Source organism: Amphiura filiformis, chromosome 10 (assembly GCF_039555335.1).
Source record: "Amphiura filiformis chromosome 10, Afil_fr2py, whole genome shotgun sequence".
NCBI classification, from domain to species: Eukaryota; Metazoa; Echinodermata; class Ophiuroidea; order Amphilepidida; family Amphiuridae; genus Amphiura; species Amphiura filiformis.
Genome location: NC_092637.1, coordinates 66417673 through 66437661, shown reverse-complemented (window position 1 = coordinate 66437661; position 19989 = coordinate 66417673). Strand labels below are relative to the sequence as shown.

The 19989-nt window shown below is 36.3% G+C and overlaps 1 protein-coding gene across 1 annotated transcript; it reads left to right on the top strand.

Annotated features, from left to right (window-relative positions):
• Positions 1 to 310: 310 nt before the first annotated feature.
• On the top strand, positions 311 to 19742 carry LOC140163194 (uncharacterized). Its single transcript, XM_072186588.1, has 10 exons — positions 311 to 442; positions 5843 to 5950; positions 9710 to 9853; positions 10277 to 10390; positions 10540 to 10656; positions 10926 to 11039; positions 11187 to 11300; positions 13511 to 13624; positions 15136 to 15247; positions 18809 to 19742. The coding sequence occupies exons 1-10, from the start codon at positions 385 to 387 to the stop codon at positions 18849 to 18851; spliced, it is 1038 nt and encodes a 345-aa protein (XP_072042689.1). The 5' UTR covers positions 311 to 384; the 3' UTR covers positions 18852 to 19742.
• The last annotated feature ends 247 nt before the right edge of the window (positions 19743 to 19989 follow it).

The window sequence follows — 19989 nt, the reverse complement described above, 5'->3', positions numbered from 1 at the left end:
CTACTTTTCACATGCAGTGTTGCAGAAAATATTCGTGCTGGTATAACACCTGCAAACATTAAGATATGTAAAACAGTGTTCCAATTTCAAAAAGTTATTTCAAAGTTAATGTCATGAATTTTAAAACACGTTATAAGCTGGTGTAGACTAGCTGGTACTTTTATGTTTCTAAAATCCAATTTAAAATTTAACAAATTTTAAGTACGTGGCAAGCTGATGTATATTGGTTGGTAGGCCTATTTTTAAACCTATGCCAACAATCTCGACTTGTAGCATCATATGCATCATTTCATTACCTGACTTGCGTGGAGAAACATCGTTTAATATCAGCTGCAAATAAAATAATTTATTTGGTGATCCAGATTTTGTAAGCAGATCAGAAAGATGAAGTTGCTCGTCATTTTGTGTCTGTTTACTGCAGTCGCTGTTACCGTGTCAACAGGTAAGTCAATATAAATTATTTAATTTGATTTTGCCAGTTATTTTCATACTTTGGTCTTTGATATATTATATTTCACACTTGTGTCATTGATATTCAAATCAAAAATTTTTGTACCAATTTTGCTACCAAGACGTCTACATGGTAGCAAGCATGTGCACTGTTTATATGCCTAATAGTATACATGGCGCTATGTGTTTGGGGTCATGATGCAGTCATGTCTACAGTAGAATTCACCACGACCTTTGCAGGACTTAAACCACATTAAAAGCTATTAAACCAAGATAACACTCATTGAAACCAGCTCAACTATGTTACATCAGATCTTCTCTGGTTAAATCCACACACACATATTTCTGTTTTATCTGTGCAATGAGCTGGTATTATAGTTTCAGTTGGGTGAACGATTATAAAGCGAACGCAAGGTAACAATGGTGTGTTGGCCTTTGTTCACGAAATGAGACAATAGTGCGAGTATTGTTAACCATATTCTTGAAAATGAGAAACTTAATGGCTGTGGATCGTAACACGGTTTGGAAATAATTTCTTCATATTTTTGGTGTTATCTGTCGTTTACATATCCTTCCTAAAACACCAAAGTGCGAATATTTCCAAACACCTAAATTAGCTAAAAATTTAGGACATGTTACAAAACTATATTTTCTAGAATTTCAAAAGAGTACTTTTAATATTGGCCGTTTATTTTTCACACAGCGACGTTAACTAGGCAATGTCTTATTACCTATAACATACACTAAAACACAAAAGTGCGAATATTTCCAAACATCTAAATTAGCTAACAATTTAGGACATGTTACAAAACTATATTTTCTAGAATTTCAGAAGAGTACTTTAAATATTGGCCGGTTATTTTTCACACAGCGACGTTAACTTGGCAGTTGCCTATACTTCTAACATACACTATTTGTAGAGGTCACGCGTCAATGGTAAGAGCACTGTGTATTGTGAATAGGACAACGGACAGTAACAGTATGTATTATATTGATATATTAGTGGAACCAATGTTTTGGCATCCTTACATCTGAAATGTTAAAATTAGAATTGTTCCATTTTTCTATATGTCCCCCTACTATTCCCACGAGAGGTTGAAGGTCATAATCTGCGTGTTTACACTGAGCACTCTGTATTTTTACCCGGTATTACCTGGTAACCCACAATCCGATTCAGGCAACAACCAGCACGTTTATACTGATGCTTAAAATAAGGGTTGTGGTGTGTACCGGAGGTACTGAAAATATTTTCCTGACCCCAAGCTGCTTTTAAGGTCACAATGTGATACATAAAATGTACATAAAAGAAGTTCAACACCCAGCAACCGTTAACCGTTGTGTTTCCACTGACAGAAATACCGGGTGTCATGCCGCATGGTCTAGCTCATGAGGTGGATCACGGTTGCCGGGTGTCCACACCGCATCACTCTGAACCGACCTGTTTCCACTGAGCACATTAACCGATAACACTCTAAACTAAACCACATTACATACTGCAGTTACTGTCCGTTTTCCTATACACAATACACAGTGCTCTTACCATTGACGCGTGACCTTTACAAATAGCGTACGTTAGAAGTGTGGGGATTTGCCTAGTTAACGTCGCTGTGTGAAAAATATTCGTACTTTGATGTTTTAGTGTATGTTATAGGTAATAGTACATTGCGTAGTTAACGTCGCTGTGTGAAAAATAACCGGCCAATATTAAAAGTACTCTTCTAAAATTCTAGAAAATATAGTTTTGTAACATGTCCTAAATTTTTAGCTAATTTAGATGTTTGGAAATATGCGTACTTTGGTGTTTTAGGAAGGATATGTAAACGACAGATAACACCAAAAAATATGAATAAATTATTTCCAAACCGTGTTAAGTCAACAATCATTATGTTGCTCATTTTCAAGAATGCTGGTTAACAAAAAGCAGACCATTGTCTCATTTCGTGAACAAAGGTCCACATACCATTGTTTCCTAGCGTTTCCTTTATAATCGGTTACCCAACTGAAGCTATACGCCGTAGAAGTGACGTAATAACTCGGATTAACTACCATAGCAATAGATGAATACAATTTTGGCTATATCGCCCCGCACTACAACGTTCATGCGGTACCGATGCATTGAACCATAGATTGCACCTGTAAGATTAGTCTATTAGAAAAGAGCGGTATTGTATTCAATCTATTATATGATTGAAGACAGGTGATGAGTGCAACCTGCTGCAGTGCAGCGCGGTATATTCAAAATTGTATTCATCTATTGCTATGGTAGTTAATCCGATTATGACGTCACTTCTACAACGTTTAATACCAGCTGATTGCGATACCGCACATATAAAACAGACACATGTGCACAACCAGAGAAGATCTGATTTAATCAGTTGAGCTGTTTTCAATGAGTGTTATCTTGGTTTAATAGCTTTTAATGGAGTTTGAGTCCTGCAAAGTTCGTGGTGAATTCTACTGTAGACATGACCGCATCATGACCTGCCAACCGTTCCCCAGTAGAAACACGCAGAATGGGTCCAAAACTCAATGGTCCTATCATGTTGTTATATATCTCAAATTGTTTCTCTTATCGCTAGGAATAAATAAAAATTCCTTTAAAAAGAAATGGGGCGCCCAATGGGAGCTTTGATGTGATGTGCAGAAATCGGGGGGCACTCCCACTTTTCAACATCGCTGTCACCCAAAGACCCCATTAGCAGCACCTGCTCTGTCTGTCACCCAAAGACCCCATATTATTTTTTTCCTTTAGATATGTAATCCAAAGACCTAATATTTCCATCTGAACAGCAACGAGTCGTCCATCACTGATTTTGTCAATTCTTTTGAAATAGCAAAGCCATTTGAAGCCATTTAGAACCAGAAATTCAATTTTCGAGGCTTCTTTTGGCTTTCACCCAAAGACCCATTTAAAAAAAGTCATATTCTCATCCAACGCCCCCCTAATTTAGATCCAAACGGTCCCTCTCTCACCCAATGACCCCGTATTTTGTACATTTTGCTCTCGCCGAATGCCAAAAATCATGCTATCATCCTTGCAATGATCCCATATTTTTTATATTTTGCTCTCACCGGATGCCCCTTGTGGCCAGCCCTACACATACAATACAACAAGCTTTTCTCGTCAGGAATTATTGCACATAAGACCCCTATATCATAAGGATATGTAGAGATACATTAAATTCTAAGAAACCTGCTTCTGAGTAGCAAATTATATCATATTCTGTAATAAAAATTCCCTTTAAAGGGAAAGCCAGCTTCAATGCAGAAGATGCCTTGTAATTAGTTTGGGTGGTGGCATTTTTAGGATCACTCTTTTTTATGATCCATCATGTTTCATGACAGTCCACCAAACCATCAATGATGAGAACATGCACACAGAAACAGCAAACCAAACAACTCCTATAACTTCCTGTCAATTAATTACTCCAAATTGTTCTGTCTTTTTGTCTTTTCTGCCTTTTAGGCTACCCTTAGCTCATTATTAATATAAAGAAATGCAGTTTTTAGTTAATTGGCTAAAAACTGCCATCCTACTTGCCTTATACATGCACATTAATTTTATATTAATTCGCAATTTATACTTAATATAGCACATTATAAAATGTATAAAGACTGATATTGTTCAATTATAATAGGCCTACATGTATATAAATTATACCCATATCAAAAATAGGCTCTGAAATTGCATCGAATTTTTCCCGTTGAAAAGACAAAACTGATGTTTAAGATATAAATTATTTCATAAATGACATTTTGAGTCATTTTTATCCATAAAACGATACAGATTATAGGATATTTTTACTTGGACTTTTACGTCCATAAAGGTTTTAATCATGTTATCAATACACTCACATCTCATGCTGTGCTGATCTCCAGGAGGTCTGCGAATGTAAATCTAAGAACGCCTGATAACAAGGATTCTATAATTTTCTTTCGTTGATATGCTGTGGAAACTATTATAGGCCTGGCATGAACTTTTAATGTCATATTTCCTTCAAACCATAACTTTTGAAATTCTCACTCGTTTTCATTCGTTGAAACGGCAAAACATACTTTCTTTTTCTTACAAATCCAATAACAGGTCTATTATATATTTTCACCATAAAAAGTTCCGCAAAGTAATTCAAACCAATGCTAGTACCCCGTAATCTCTTTAGCAAACAAAGACGATCTCCGAATTAGATCATAGCCAGCTAACGCTGGCGAAAATATCATTTTTTTAAATCCCCAAAATGCATCTTTATATGGCAACACTGCTTCCAGTCTATACAAGTGCCCAAGCTGTTCTCATCAGATATGAGTGGGGCCAAGTCACCTTCACCACCTCCTATAAGATTAATATCCAGAGTGCTCCGGCATATATATTTTTTTCGACGCAAATATGGAGAAAATATGTGAAAAATTGCAGTGTTGCCAGTTCCAAAAAGACATAAAAATGTTTTTCCAAAACTTTTTTCGTACGGTATGGAGATGCATCTATATCATGTAACAGTTGGTTTTTGCACAAATGTGTTATGCATTGCTGGAATTAGAACGCCAAAATAGGGTAATTTGCACTTTTTTACCCCGAAATTGACTGAAAATTGCTTAAAACTAAGAATTGGGTCAGTCCATATGCTATCAAGGCGCTCCCCCATCTGACCCCCTCTGGTTTGCTTTATATTTTAGTCATATGTTGTACTTGTAAAAATATTAAAAACCTGCAAATTTGAGGTCTGTAGCTCTTACGGATTTTCTGTGGCAGCCATTTAAAGTTGGAGTAGGGGGTCTAAATTTGGACTCAAAAGTTGCCCTTTAAATAAATTTCATCTTTGGGAGTCTGTGACTTCTTTACAAAAAGAGAGAGAAGTCTGAAACCTTGTATACACTATAACTGCATACCCAATTTGTCAAAAAGTAAAAAAAAAAAAAAATCTGTATTTTTTCATTGCCATTGTATTTGTAGTTTGTATTCCACAACACTAAATGTCTGAATCTGTAAGGCCCTCAGTGAAGTGTGTAGACTCAGAGCACGGTTGCAGCAGTTTAGAAAATATTTGATGAAAATGGCCAGACTATCAATTGTCCTTTGTCTCACTAAATGTAGTAAGAATTTTTTAAAAAAAGTATCTAAATTCATGGCTCATAGATGTACCGTATTAATGGGGCATGATACTTAATCAGATTTTCCAATCTTTTAAAATGTGTCTAAACCCTTGTAGAGATGCAAACAAGATTTTAGATAAATAGCGCCATCATTGTTCAACTTTTCTTTAAAATGACTCAGTTTTACATGCCATCAAGAGCAAACAACCGTGTTTATTTGGCTATGGTACCGCGACCTTTGGGACATTCTGTACAATTCATGTAATTGCTATACATCTCACCGACCTTACTATTTATCAAACAGAATGCGGTGGGTTTTCTTGTTCTAATGGAGAGTGCATAGACGAATATTTTGTATGTAATAGAGAAAATGATTGTGGCGACAACTCGGATGAGCAAAATTGTCCCGCAGGTAAGTTACACAATGAATTCAGGTTTGTCATTTTACAACTGAGAATACACGATGGCTGTGAGTAGTATTTAGAAAATTTTGAACATTCAAAATGGTTCCGCGACCTTCGGGACATTCTGTACAATTCATGTAATTGCTATCAATCTCACAGACCTTAACTACATATCCAATAGGTGACCCATCACTGCCATGCAATGGGCTTTCTTGACATGTCCTAATAGAGGAAGCTGCATACCAGAAGAATATGCATGTCATGGAAAAGGTGATTGTGAGGACCTCTCGGATGAGGAAGGTTGTCATTTTGCAATAGAACTAGTATAACCAAAGTATGCAAAGTACAAACCGAAAACCTCTATATGTGAGTGGACGCGGCGAATCAGCCGTAAACTAGGCAATTCGTTGCGACAAGTATCTTATCAAACGCTGTTTAAATCAATCAATAATACTACTGCTGAAGAGGATAATAAGCTTCTACCTATTTCTATAGAATAGTTCTTGTCTTTGTTTGCTTTGGCTAAATCCTGTTCAAGTGGTAGATAACAAAGCATTGTATTTTCTCTAGGAATGTATAATCAACAATGAACAATGAGAGGATATTTCTGAACCTCGTTGACTTTAGGATGATTTGAAATGACCGTTGGATATTTATTACCAGAAATGTAGAAAAAGAGACACATGTAGAACCGATAAAAAATACAATTTTGTCGAAGGAACAGAGTTCAACAAATCATAACCCCGCTTTTGGATATCGTTTGAAGTCAAATGATATACCATTTTAAAGCCTATGGTATATATTTTCTAAACACGAAATAAAACAAAATTGACCGGGGCCGACTTTACGGCTGATTCGCCGCGTCCAGTCACATATTGTTGTCTGTTGTAAGTGAATCTCCGAATCTTTATTTTATTTTAATTCATTTATTTGTCGGCCTCTTCTACGGAACTCATTAACCATGTTAACTGATTTATTACATTCTTCGTTAGTGATATGATCACAGTGTAGCAAATCATATTAAAACGATAATGGGGATAATTGTCGCATTTATTTGGCCCATGGACGACGCCATACCAAGACCACCAAGTGATCAGTAGATGTGCTACAATGCTAATAGATAGGAATTTTACAGACAAATATCATCAAAATAGCTGAAAATGTATAAGGCAAAATTCACACTTCCTGTTTGACTAAGGTCATGTCTTCCATAGGGGTGTATGGACTTTAACTGGAATAGCCCATTTGCAAAACATTCTCTGGTGACTTTTGCATCTCGATTTATGACCTGTATATCTCCTTTCTTTCTTTCTGTTCTGATGCGTCCAAATAGTTCCATATTTCAAATGAAACTTGCTTGTTTTTATTAATGTTTGTATATTACATTAAATCAAACTATTCTTTGCTGGCTAAATTTGAATTCAAACAGAATAAACAAATATATACAAATATGTAATGAATCTGTAAGGCCTTCAGTGATATGTGTAGACTCAAAGCACGGTTGCTGCAGTTTAGAAAATATCTGATGAAAAAGGCCAGACTATTAATTGTCCTTTGTCTCACTAAATGTAGTAAGAATTTAAAAAAAGTGTCTCAATTAATAGAGAAAATGATTGTGGTGACAACTCGGATGAGCAAAATTGTCCCCCAGGTAAGTTACACAATGAATTCAGGTTTGTCATTTTACAACTGAGAATACACGATGGCTGTGAGTAGTATTTAGAAAATTTTTGAACATTCAAAATGGTTCCGCGACCTTCGGGATATTCTGTACAATTCATGTAATTACTATCAATCTCACCGACCTTAACTACATATCCAACAGTTGACCCATCACTGCCATGCAATGGGCTTTCTTGACATGTCCTAATAGAGGAAGCTGCATACCAGAAGAATATGCATGTCATGGAAAAGGTGATTGTGAGGACCTTTCGGATGAGGAAGGTTGTCTCTGCCACGGGTTATAATTCATGTTAGTCATTTTGCAATAGAACTAGTATAACCAAAGTGATATGATCACAGTGTAGCAAATCATATATTAAAACGATAATGGGAATAATTGTCGCATTTATTTGGCCCATGGGCGCCGCCATACCCAGACCACCAATTGATCAGTAGATGTGCTACAATGCTAATAGATCGGAATTTTACAGACAAATATCATCAAAATAGCTGAAAATGTATAAGGCAAAATTCACACTTCCTGTTTGACTAAGGTCATGTCTTCCATAGGGGTGTATGGATTTTAACTGGAATAGCCCATTTGCAAAACATTCTCTGGTGACTATTGCATCTCGATTTATGACCTGTATATCTCCTTTCTTTCTTTCTGTTCTGAGGCGTCCAAATAGTTCCATATTTCAAATGAAACTTGCTTGTTTTATTAATGTTTGTATATTACATTAAATCAAACTATTCTAGGTTGGCTAAATTTGAATTCAAACAGAATAAACAAATATATATAAATATGTAAAGAGTATTATTTAGTATTCACTTCTTTCATATAAACATATAATTTGGATTGTACCTTTTCCATAGGGGAGTGTGGAACTAAATGGAATAGCCCTCATCTCCAGTGTATATCAACCGGTTATTACTTTCAGTACTCATTTTATTGTTTACAAGATCACTCTCATGATCAATCCCAGTTTGTGCACATCTTGGTAGCACAGTTTTATAATCACAACTTCATCTGTGTCGCAGTTACTTGCCCAATGCCCAATGACAACAGCTATGAACGTATAGTTTGTATTCCACAACAACAATGACATTTGTATGCACTAAATGTCTGAATCTGTAAGGCCCTCAGTAAGGTTGCTGCAATTTAGAAAATATCTAATGAAAATGGCCGGACTATGGATTGATTTGTCTGACTAAAATGTAGCGAGAGTTTAAAAAGTGTCTCAATTCACGGCTCATAGATGTGCCGTAAAAGAGTATTATCTAAATTTTGTCTTGTACTCATCATGTTCATGAGGGATCAAACTGTCTTGTTTGAAATGCATTATATTTAATAGTAAGGGAGTGTTCATAAATACTTTGGTGGGGGTTGGAAAATATGGGGGGATCAAAAAATTTGGGTCCTAAAAGGAGGGTACAAAATAAATTCAGTCCTTAATAGGCGGATCAACAAATTTGATTGTTAAAGTCCGGGGTAAAATGTACGAGAAGGCATGTACATTCCAAAATTTTTGCGCGCTCCGCGCATGCAGGTTTTATTCAATTGTGTACTCTCAAGCTTCAAATCAACAAAATGTGCTCAGTAGACCTGGGGGGGGATAAACCCCCAATATTTTGATAGGGGGATGATCCATACAATCATTCCCCCAATGTTGACGCCTGTATATGGGTTTCTGACCAAAAAAAATTCATTCCATGTTTGTACCGTATTTTACCAGTTTAGCTTCAATATGGCAAATGTTTGTGCGTGCTTCGCGTGCCATTGTACCATAAACTTATTTTGTCGGCAAAAGGGGCTGGATTAACTCGACTTCTATGCATTTGCTCCAACCCCAATGTCAAAAAGAAACCTATGCCACTGTTAATGACATATAATTTTAGGACATGAAGGGGGGATGTCAAACAAATTTAGACCATAAAAAGGGGGATAAAAAAAACCCCCTTTTTTAGGGGGATCAAAACAATTTTGATGTCCGACAGTCCGAATCTCACCGACCTTAACTACATGCCAGACAAGTTAAAGTTTGGTTGTTTCCTTTTACTCACTTCGCATGTACCTTGTGAAAATCACCATTGTCCAAATGAAGAGTGCATACCAGAACCAGTATATTGTCCAATAGGTGAGCCATGCGATGGCTTTCTTTGTCCTAATGGAGAGTGCAAACCAGTAACATGGATATGTGATGGAGACAATGATTGTGGCGACAACTCTGATGAGGAAGGTTGTCCCGGTAAGTTACATAATGAATTCAAGTTTGTCATTTTGCAACTGCTGTTGTTTTTATTTGGCTGTGATAAGTGGAAATTTTTGCGTATAGTTATTTTTGCGACTTGCAGTGAGAAACACATTTTCGCGAATGTTATTTTCGCGATTGCCCAGTCCTTCCCTATACTTGTAATACATGATTGCATATATTCGCAAGTTGTTATTTTCGTTGTTGGAGCTGTAAACTCGTCCGCCAAAGAACCCGCTAAAACCTTTCCAATTGTAATGAATTCAAGTTTATCTTTTGCAACTGCTGTTGTTTATATTTGGCTGTGACTATAATAGTATATACAAAAGTTATGAACATTCAAAATGGTATCGCGACCTTTGGGACATTCTGTGCAATTCATGCTATACATCTCACCGACCTTAACTACTTGTCCAACAGATGTGCCATGCGATGGGTTTACTTGTCCTAATGGAGACTGCATTCAAACAGAATGGATATGTGATGGAGTCGATGATTGTGGCGACAACTCGGATGAGCAAAATTGTCCCCCTGGTAAGTTTACTGCTGTTGTTTGGCCTGTGGCTGTGGGTAGTATATACAAAAGTTATGAACATTAAAAATGGTATCGCGACCTTTGTGACAGTCTGTACAATTCATGTAATTGCTATATATCTCACCGACCTTAACTACTTGTCCAACAGATGGGCCATGCGAGGGCTTTCGATGTGCTAATGGAGCTGGACAGTGTTTAGCAGAAGAGGATAGATGTGATACACGCGATGATTGTGGCGACAAATCGGATGAGCAAAATTGTCCTGGTAAGTTACACAATGAATTCAAGTTTGTCATTTTGCAACCGTTGTTGTTTCTATTTGCTTGTAAGTATAATAGTATTTTCAAAAGTTATAAACATTCAACATTGGCGACTGCCCAGCGGGTAAATGCAATAGCTGCCCTGAGAACATTAATGACAGCTATTGTACTTACCCACCTTTTGCACTGAACAGTCTGCGACCTTTGAGACATTCTGTAGAACTCATGTAATCATTGCTATAAATCTCACTGACCTTATCTTATTGTCTACTAGATGGGCAATGCACTGGGTTTCTTTGTCCTAATGGAGATTGCCTACCAGCGTGGTATGAATGTGATGGAGTCAAAGATTGTGGCGATAACTCGGATGAGCAAAATTGTTCCCCGGGTAAGTTTACTGCTGTTGTTTGGCCTGTGGCTGTGGGTAGTATATACAAAAGTTTAACATTCAAAATGGTACCGAGACCTTTGAGACATTCTGTATAATTCATGTAATTGCTATGAATCTCACCGACCTTAACTACTTGTCCAACAGTTGTGCCATGCGATGGGTTTACATGTACTAATGGATGGTGTATACCAGCAATACGGGTATGCAATGGTATCAATAATTGTGCCGACTACTCGGATGAGCAAAATTGTCCCACGGGTAAGTTACATATTGAATTCAAGTCATGACTATTATAACCAAAGTATGCAAAGTTCAAACCGAAAACCTCAGTATTGTTGTCTGGGCTTGTTGTACGAGGATCTTCGAATCTTTATTTTATTTTCATTCATTTATTTGTCAGCCTCTTCTACGGAACACATCAACATGTTAACTGGTTTATTACATTTATGGTGATGATATCGTAGGATAGCAAATCAAATTTAAACTATATGGGGATAATTGTCTCATTTAATTGGCCATAGGCCTTTACATAAGATTGCTGATGCTAAAATATCACCATGCCTAGTCTATAATACGCCTACATGCGCCAAGTGAACATTTTGATATGGTTAACACTCAGCTTGTCTTGCGCGGCTTAATGCCGTTGCGGCGTTGCTTGTAAAAAGGGACAGCTTCATACCAAATGATACAGTGAGGCGTTGGCTTCACGGCGTTGAAGATACGAGTGTTTATCAAGAGGATGAGCTTCCTGGTGTCGAAGTTGCCACTGTTTGCAAAAAGGTTGAGCTTCGAGGCGTTACGACGTTGCGGCGTAAAAGGCACACTGAGCTTGATTTCTCCATTGTACTTTTACTCCCAATCTTCACACCGTCGGTGTTCTTATTGACAGAGAAATAACACGTCGAAGTTGCCAATGTTTGTAGAGAGGAGTAGTTTCGCTATTTATTCCTCAATGTTGCGGTTGCACATTTTGCTCTCAATCTTCGACCCGTCGAAGTTCTTGATAGAGCAGCAGCTTCACTTGTAGAAAGGGATAGCTTTCGTACATTATGTATCATTATTATAAATAAAGCAAGTGCCTCTGAAAATCAAGTTCACATAGGCACAGGCCCTACACTTTAAACAAAGTATTACAAACTTATTATACTCGGCAAACCTATAAGACCCTGGTATTTTATGCATGTTTAATATAGAGAGTCCACATCTAACAGAATAATACCGTGATAAGAATTTCAAGCAACGTCGGCGTAACTTACGATACACGTAAAAGGTGGAGCGGCGTTGTTGTGGTAGGGTATTCTAATGGTACTCCAAACACTCATATTATTTAAATGTTCAAGTTTATTATTAAATATTATTTAATATTACTGAATTATTGACATTTTGTCTAGTAATCCTAGCCTTAAGGGCTCTGGAATGAGCGTTTTTACAGTATTTTTGTGGGACATCAGACATATCGAATTGCATTATCAAAACAAATAATGTCCTTCTGATATCAAATTATTTTAAATATAATACAAATTTTATGACAAATTATTAAAATTTGATATTTTTTAAATTTTTGATATATAACAGTCCTCGAAGTAAACTTTATAAATCGAATGATATGTACACAATGAATTCAAGTTTGTCATTTTGCAACAGTTGTCTTTTTATTTGGCTGTGAGTAAGTAGTATTAGAGACTTACTCAACGTTTTCGATACCTTGGGACGTATTCGAGGTACCCGATACCTTGGGACTTTTTCGACGTTCCCGATACGTTGGGATTTTTTCGACGTTCCCGATACGTTGGGATTTTTTCGACGTTCCGATACGTTGGGACTTTTAGTTTTAGCACATCTTGGTACCACTGTTTTATATTCTTAACTTCATTTGTGTCGCAGTTCCCAATGAAAACAGATATGAACTTGTATTTGGTATATATTTCACAACACTGATACTGAATGACAGAATCTGTAAAGCCCTCAGTGATGTGTGTAGACTCAAAGCACGGTTTGCGGCAGTTTAGAAAATATCTGATGAAAATGACCACACAATGGATTGTCATTTGTTCCCGCTAAATGTAGTGAGAGTTAAAAAAAAAAGTGTTTCAATTCATGGCTCATCGAAGTACGGTATTAATGGGGCATGGCACTTAAAGAAACATTTAGTAATTTGCTTATCCGGACGATCGTAAAAATCATTAAAATTCAGATTTTGGTACCTTTGTCATTGTCATAGATGTGCTAACATTGCCTGGTAGTGTTTCAGCCGAAAGCCGTGTATTTAAGACAAAAGAAGACATTTTACATGAATCTGTAATTTATATAATAGGGCTTCAACTTCGTCAATACTGCTGTTTTCTCATCTGCACATGACACCTATATGCACTTCTTACACTGAGCAGTCCGCGACCTTTTGGGACATTCTGTACAATTCATGTAATTATTGCTATAAATCTCACTGACCTTAACTTCTTGTCTACTAGATGAGCCATGTGATGGGTTCCCTTGTACTTATGGAAGGTGCATACCAGCAACATGGGTATGTGATGGACGCAATGATTGTGGCGACAACTCGGATGAGCAAAATTGTCCCCCGGGTAAGTTATATATTGAATTCAAATCTGTCATTTTGCAACAGAACTAGCATGATTAGTATAACCAAAGTATGCAAAGTTCAAACCGAAAAACTCAATATTGTTGTCAAAAGAGGATCTACGGAACACATCAACATGTTAAGTGATTCATTGCAATTATGATGATGATATTACAGGGTAGCAAATCAAATTAAAACTATATGTGTATAATTGTCTCATTTAATTGGCCATAGGCCTTTACATAAGACTGTAGATGCTAAAATATCATTTAGCCTAGCATATATTACGCCTTTATGTGCCTAGTGAACATTTTCGAACGAGAGACGGTGATATGGCTAACACTGAGCTTGTTTTGCGCGGGTTACGGCGTTGCAAGCTTGTAAAAAGGGACAGCTTCATACCAAGTGATATATGAACTGATCAAAATCCCTTTAAAAAGTGATATGCCGGCAAAAGAATGAATTACAAACAGTAACATCCGATTTCTTTTTAAAAAAATATAAATATATGGTTGTTTGAACATTTTGAGCCAAATCCCATTTGTTGCTATTCTCTCAAAATCGGTCACTTCAAAATTCAGAATTCTGATAATTTGTTTGGATTTCTTACGTCATTTGGATTCCATATATTGTATTTTTTATGGTCTTAACATTGTTACATACATTTGAAATAAGATGAAATAAATTCTAAACATTTGTTACCAAATGTGATAATTTGGTACCAAATGTGATCCCTTCTACACCCTTTAGAATTTCGGAAGCTAATTCAGTAGCGATTTTGCCCAATAGTTCATTGTTACATACATTTGAAATAAGATGAAATAAATTCTAAACATTTGTTACCAAATGTGATAATTTGGTACCAAATGTGTTCCCTTCTATGCCCTTTAGAATTTCGGAAGCTAATTCAGTAGCAATTTTGCCCAATAGTTCATTTTACACCCTGTTTTGCATTCTTTTATCGCACTACTTACGTCAAAACAAACTATATAGTATTGTGATTGCACAAATTAAAAACAACAACATGGGATGAAAACCAAACAATCAATTGGAAATTTTGACCTCTCATATTGAAGATATACATCCCCCCCAAACAAAAAAGACCCTAATTTTTTAGGAGTTTCTTTTTTTTTTTTTTGGGGAGTCCACATCTTCAATACGAAAGGTCAAAATTTCCAATTGATCGTTGGCTTTTGTCATGCCAGCTACATACACTTTAAGTACATATTATCAGATTTATAAAGTTTACTTCGAGGACTGTTAAAATAATATCAAAATATTAATTTTAAATCATTTGCCATAAAATGTGTATTACATTCCGAATTTCGACAAATCAAAATTATTTGATATCAGAAGGACATTCTTTTTCAGAATGTACTTCGATATGTCCCACAAAAATACTGTCCAATCACTCATACCCCACCCCTTAATGATTCAGAAAAAAAGTAAAGGCCTCGTTTGACGTACATGGTAACATTGCGACGCGACGTCATAGATCTCATTTTGGTCACACAGGCGAACATGGTCATTGCTCTGATCAGGGAAGTGATACAGATGGAAGCCGGTCAAAGACTACATCAAAGCAGGAAAGTGATACAGATGGACCACGGTCAAAGACTACATCAAAGTGAGTATCATACTTACCGCGATACTGAACAAAAGAAGTACAGATGGAACAATAGAGCCAACGTACAGCATGTCCAAAATCAATATTCACGCTTAAAATTCAACAGCATTGTAACAAATTTGATTAAAAAATCCCTATAAAATGCTCAGAATGCTATCATTTATACAATTTTATTAAAGCTATGTAAGGCGAAGCGTCCAAACAAGTCCCTTTTGTGAAAGGAAAACCCTTTTCAAATCCCTTTGGAGAAATCCCTTACATTTTAGAGGAATCCTCAAAATTTGTTGTGTTGATATGGGTATGGGTAGTGGCTGGAAGGCCTCGAAAAGCTACCAATTAATTGTATATGTTCATAAGTACACTCTAAGATAGCAGTGATAAAATTGAAAAGAAATATAATTTATTTTACGTAGAATTATAAATATGATACCCGACTCTGGAACATTCTGATCAACCACAATTTTGGGTTGCCCTGCATAGATGCGAGACTAATTTTATATTATTTATGTGCCTAAGTGCGTATATAGATTTGTAGCCATAATTAGCGGTTTAGACGTAAATGACCGATTTCCGATATTTTTATTTTATTTTTAAAGAAATCTGTAAGCATATGGCCGATTTGATTCCGTGATTATGGACTATAAAACAAAATCTAGTATCACTGTCACTTTTTCCCGAATAAAGCGACAAATTTAAAAATAAATCGACAAAAACATGATTTTTGTTCGATAATAATAAACCTGCAATAAAGGCACATCAAAGTCCCACTGGCCACACTGTTAGCTCAATAGCTTGGTACGCGTACCTTCTATAGAATGTTACGTAAATATTTCAATACACGTTGGATTCACATCTGTTTGACCCCGCAAGAAAACCTCATTTGCACCCATCTCACTCAGTCAGTGTTGCCGATGCCTTATTAGCAGTGAGCCAACAAAGGCGTGGCCAACGTTTAGCCAACGGAGAAACACATCCGTTGATAATCCATCCAATAACTATTGATATAATACTCCATCAACCTCGTAATGGTAAAAAAAAGACTTTCAGACAGCATCCGAAACCGGATTCTATAGTCATATGAAACCGTGGTAACCGATCTTATGTTATAAACTGGACTAGCCCAATTTGGCGCTTTAACCGCGGTGTTGGCAATAATGTACCCGATTGGCAGTGCCGCCGATAAAGGAGGTAACCGGGTGCGTTACCCCGGGGCCTGGGGTCCTAGGGGCCCGTAAAAAGTGAAGAAATCATACTTTACTATGGGGCAGTAAAAGCCAAGAAAAGGGACCTCAGGAGCCCGTAAAAGGTAAAGAAAAGATACCTTGTAATTGAGGCACATTTTCTTTGCTTTAGTACACAGGCTAACAAAGGTCTCTTTTCTTGTCCATTAGGCCTAAGGTATCTCTTCTTTGCGTTTTACGGGCCCTCCAAGGTCTCTCTCTCTCTCTCTCTCTCTCTTTATGGGTCCATTAAGATATCTTTCCTTAAGCTTTTTTACATACTCACTAAGGTCTCTTTTCTTTCCTTTACGGGCCTATGGTATATTTTCTTTGCTTTTTACGGGCCCACTATGGTCTCTTATCTTTGCCTTTACCTGTCCATTATAAGGTCTGTTTTCTTGCTCTTTTACGGCCCATAAAATGCAAACAAAAGTAGCGGGCCCGTAAAAACGAAGAAAAGAGACATGCATTAAAAGTTAGCTTTGAAGCACGCACTCTAATAAATATTACACTTGAATTTACTGTTTGCTTTTGCCAAAATGATCATCCTCGATATAATGAAATTGCAAATTTTCGCGCGCCTTGCACGCATTGTGCCCTTCAGTTTATTATTTGATCATTTACCTTAAAATTGGCAATTTTTTCGAGCTTCGCACGGAGTTTTTTTTTTCAATAAGTCCAATCCGGGAGCTAAAGTCACTAATTCGAATTGCAAATTTTCTCGCGCATCGCGCGCATTTGTCCAATTGAACGGTTCATACTTGGATCATTAATTTAGCTTCAAATTGGCTTGAATTGGCAAATCTTTTGCACTTCGCGTGGAAGTTGTTAAGAGAAACTTAATCTGGGAGCAAAATGCCACTTTCAAATTGCACATTTGTCTCCTTCAATGTTCATATTTGATTATTGGTAGCTAAACAAGCTACTTTCGCTCCGCTGCAAAATATGTTCAAGGATTTTACACCAACCTCCCTTGCCCATGTCACAAAGAAATTTACCCCCCCCCCCAACACACACACTTATGAAGTCCTGCACCGTCATCGCAAATCAAAGGGGCCCGTGCGTTCACATTGCCCCCGGGCCCGTAATGGGTCGCGGCGGCACTGCCGATTGGCAATGATTTGTATACCTTTTGATCTCGACCGATCGAGATCCTAGTTGTTAAAATAACTGGTACTCCATGTTCATACAAGCCAATACATTAACACGTGAATGGTATTTTGATAGTCCTAAGGACAGAAAGACGAATATAGATCAGGATTTGACAGTTGAAAGGATGAAATGAATAATAACCAATAACAATATGATAGCTTCACAGCAACACCCTCAATTTTACTAAGGCAGTAAATTTAACTTTTTATATTAAAACCGGAGAGACCCGGTTTTATTCAGAGTTCACCGATCAAGTGCTTGCTAGTACCGTGCATATGGGCGAGCATATATCGAACGCGATGCATGTAATACGATCGGTGAGCGTAGTACACGCATTGTAGGCGCTGGAATGAAATCACAATTTTCTTCGTTATACCTCATTTGTTTGGCTCGAAATTAAAAGGAGATAATATGATCAGTGAAAACAAATATTTAAATAGGAATCTATTCTTTATGCAAATCACACATTATTGCTTTAACGTTTAAAGTGCACTTCAAGTTTCATTGGGTAACAAATACAATGTTTTAGGGTATATTATAAGACTTGTAAAAACCTCTAAAATCATTTGGCAAAAGTCTCAGGAATGTGTTTTTTAGCAACAAACGTACCTATTCTGTACAATATATCTTCTTATTGCCCACCAATCCAAAAACCTTTTATTATCATTACACCGATTTTTTTTAAGTAGTTGTTTTGGCTGGGTTTTAAACTCAAGGACATTAGGTGCGGATTGGCATGTCAACTGTTGATTAGCCAGGCCTTTGTGCTTCTTTCACTACCTATAAGGCATCGGCAACACAGACTGAGCGAGCACTGATGAAGACCCCAGTATCGCAGGATTTTGCTGACTATACATGTAGGTGATTTTGTCATGTTCAAAGACTTTTGTCTGACATGGCGTTTATGTTATAGGTCTAATGGTCTAACAGCACGTATCCGACACTTCACTTGGAAAACACCTTTATCATTTACCTTGCCTACTGATGTAGCAACCTCGTCTTCTAGCTGACTGAGCGAGATGAGGTTTTCTTGAGGGGTCAAACCGATGTGGTGTGCGTAAGTTACTGCATGGAAGTATCCCTCGGATATATGAATTTGCTGAACTTGTCTTGTTGGGTTGCAAAAAAAAAGAATACATGAATAGTGGGACAAACTACATTATCATTATGCATTTATTTTTCTTTACAGATTTACAGTGATGGGAAAAGGGAGAAGAGTGCCCGTGCATTGATTGATCACCCCAAGTTAAATAATAAAATAAATAATAAGAAATAAATAAATAAAATAAATAAATAAATAAACAAAAATAAATAAATAGACATTCTTATGGATCTAAGGAAGACTTCAGGAAATAAATATCTTACGCTTCAGAGTTCCAATGTTCTCTTCTTCTTATAATCCTCTGTACACAGGTGTCGACTGCAAACGATAAGTTCCTAATTTTCTTTAAATATTCAAAAAAATGTCAGAATTGTACATTGGCATGAACATTTTGAATTAGCATAAAAATACCACTATTGGTTCAGTGGTCTTCAAGTACATATCATTAGATTGATAAAGTTTACTTTGAGGACTGTTAAATATCAAAAAACACATCATAAAATTATTATATATTATATCGCGAATTTAAAAAAAAAATCAATTATTTGATATCATCACGACATCAGGATTGAAAATGCGATTTGGTTTGTGTGCTCTTTGGTCTCACAAACAAATACTGTGCAAACGTTGGTGTCCGATTCCTTAAAATCTCAGTAGTAATTATTTAACTATGTCAAGTGTAGTTAGGCCTATGTGTCCCCTTCCAAAGGCACAATTTTCAATATTATCTAACCCAGCAAACACAAAACGTTTTCGATATTATTTGCAAATGGTTCGAGAAGGTTGCCAGAAAACGTTTTTGATTCTCATAATATTCCTCGTAATACAATGTCATATTGTATTACGAAGAATATTATGAGAATCAAAAATAAGCATCTAGAAAAAAAGTTATTCTTATGTTTGGCTTTGTTTTATTAGGGTTTGAAAATATATTTCTTTTGTTTTTCATTGTATTATGAGGAAAATTATGAGAATTGAAAATAAGCATTTAGAAAAAGTAATTCTTATGTTTGACTTTGTTTTATTAGGGTTTGAAAATATATTTCCTTTGTTTTTCATTGTATTATGAGGAAAATTATGAGAATTGAAAATAAGCATCTAGAAAAAAGTTATACTTATGTTTGACTTTATATTATTAGGGTTTGAAAATCTATTTCATTGTATTATGAGGAAAATTATGAGAATTTAGATTTACAACCCCTAATAAAACAAAGTCAAACATAAGAATAACTTCTTTCTAGATGCTTATTTTCAATTCTTATAATTTT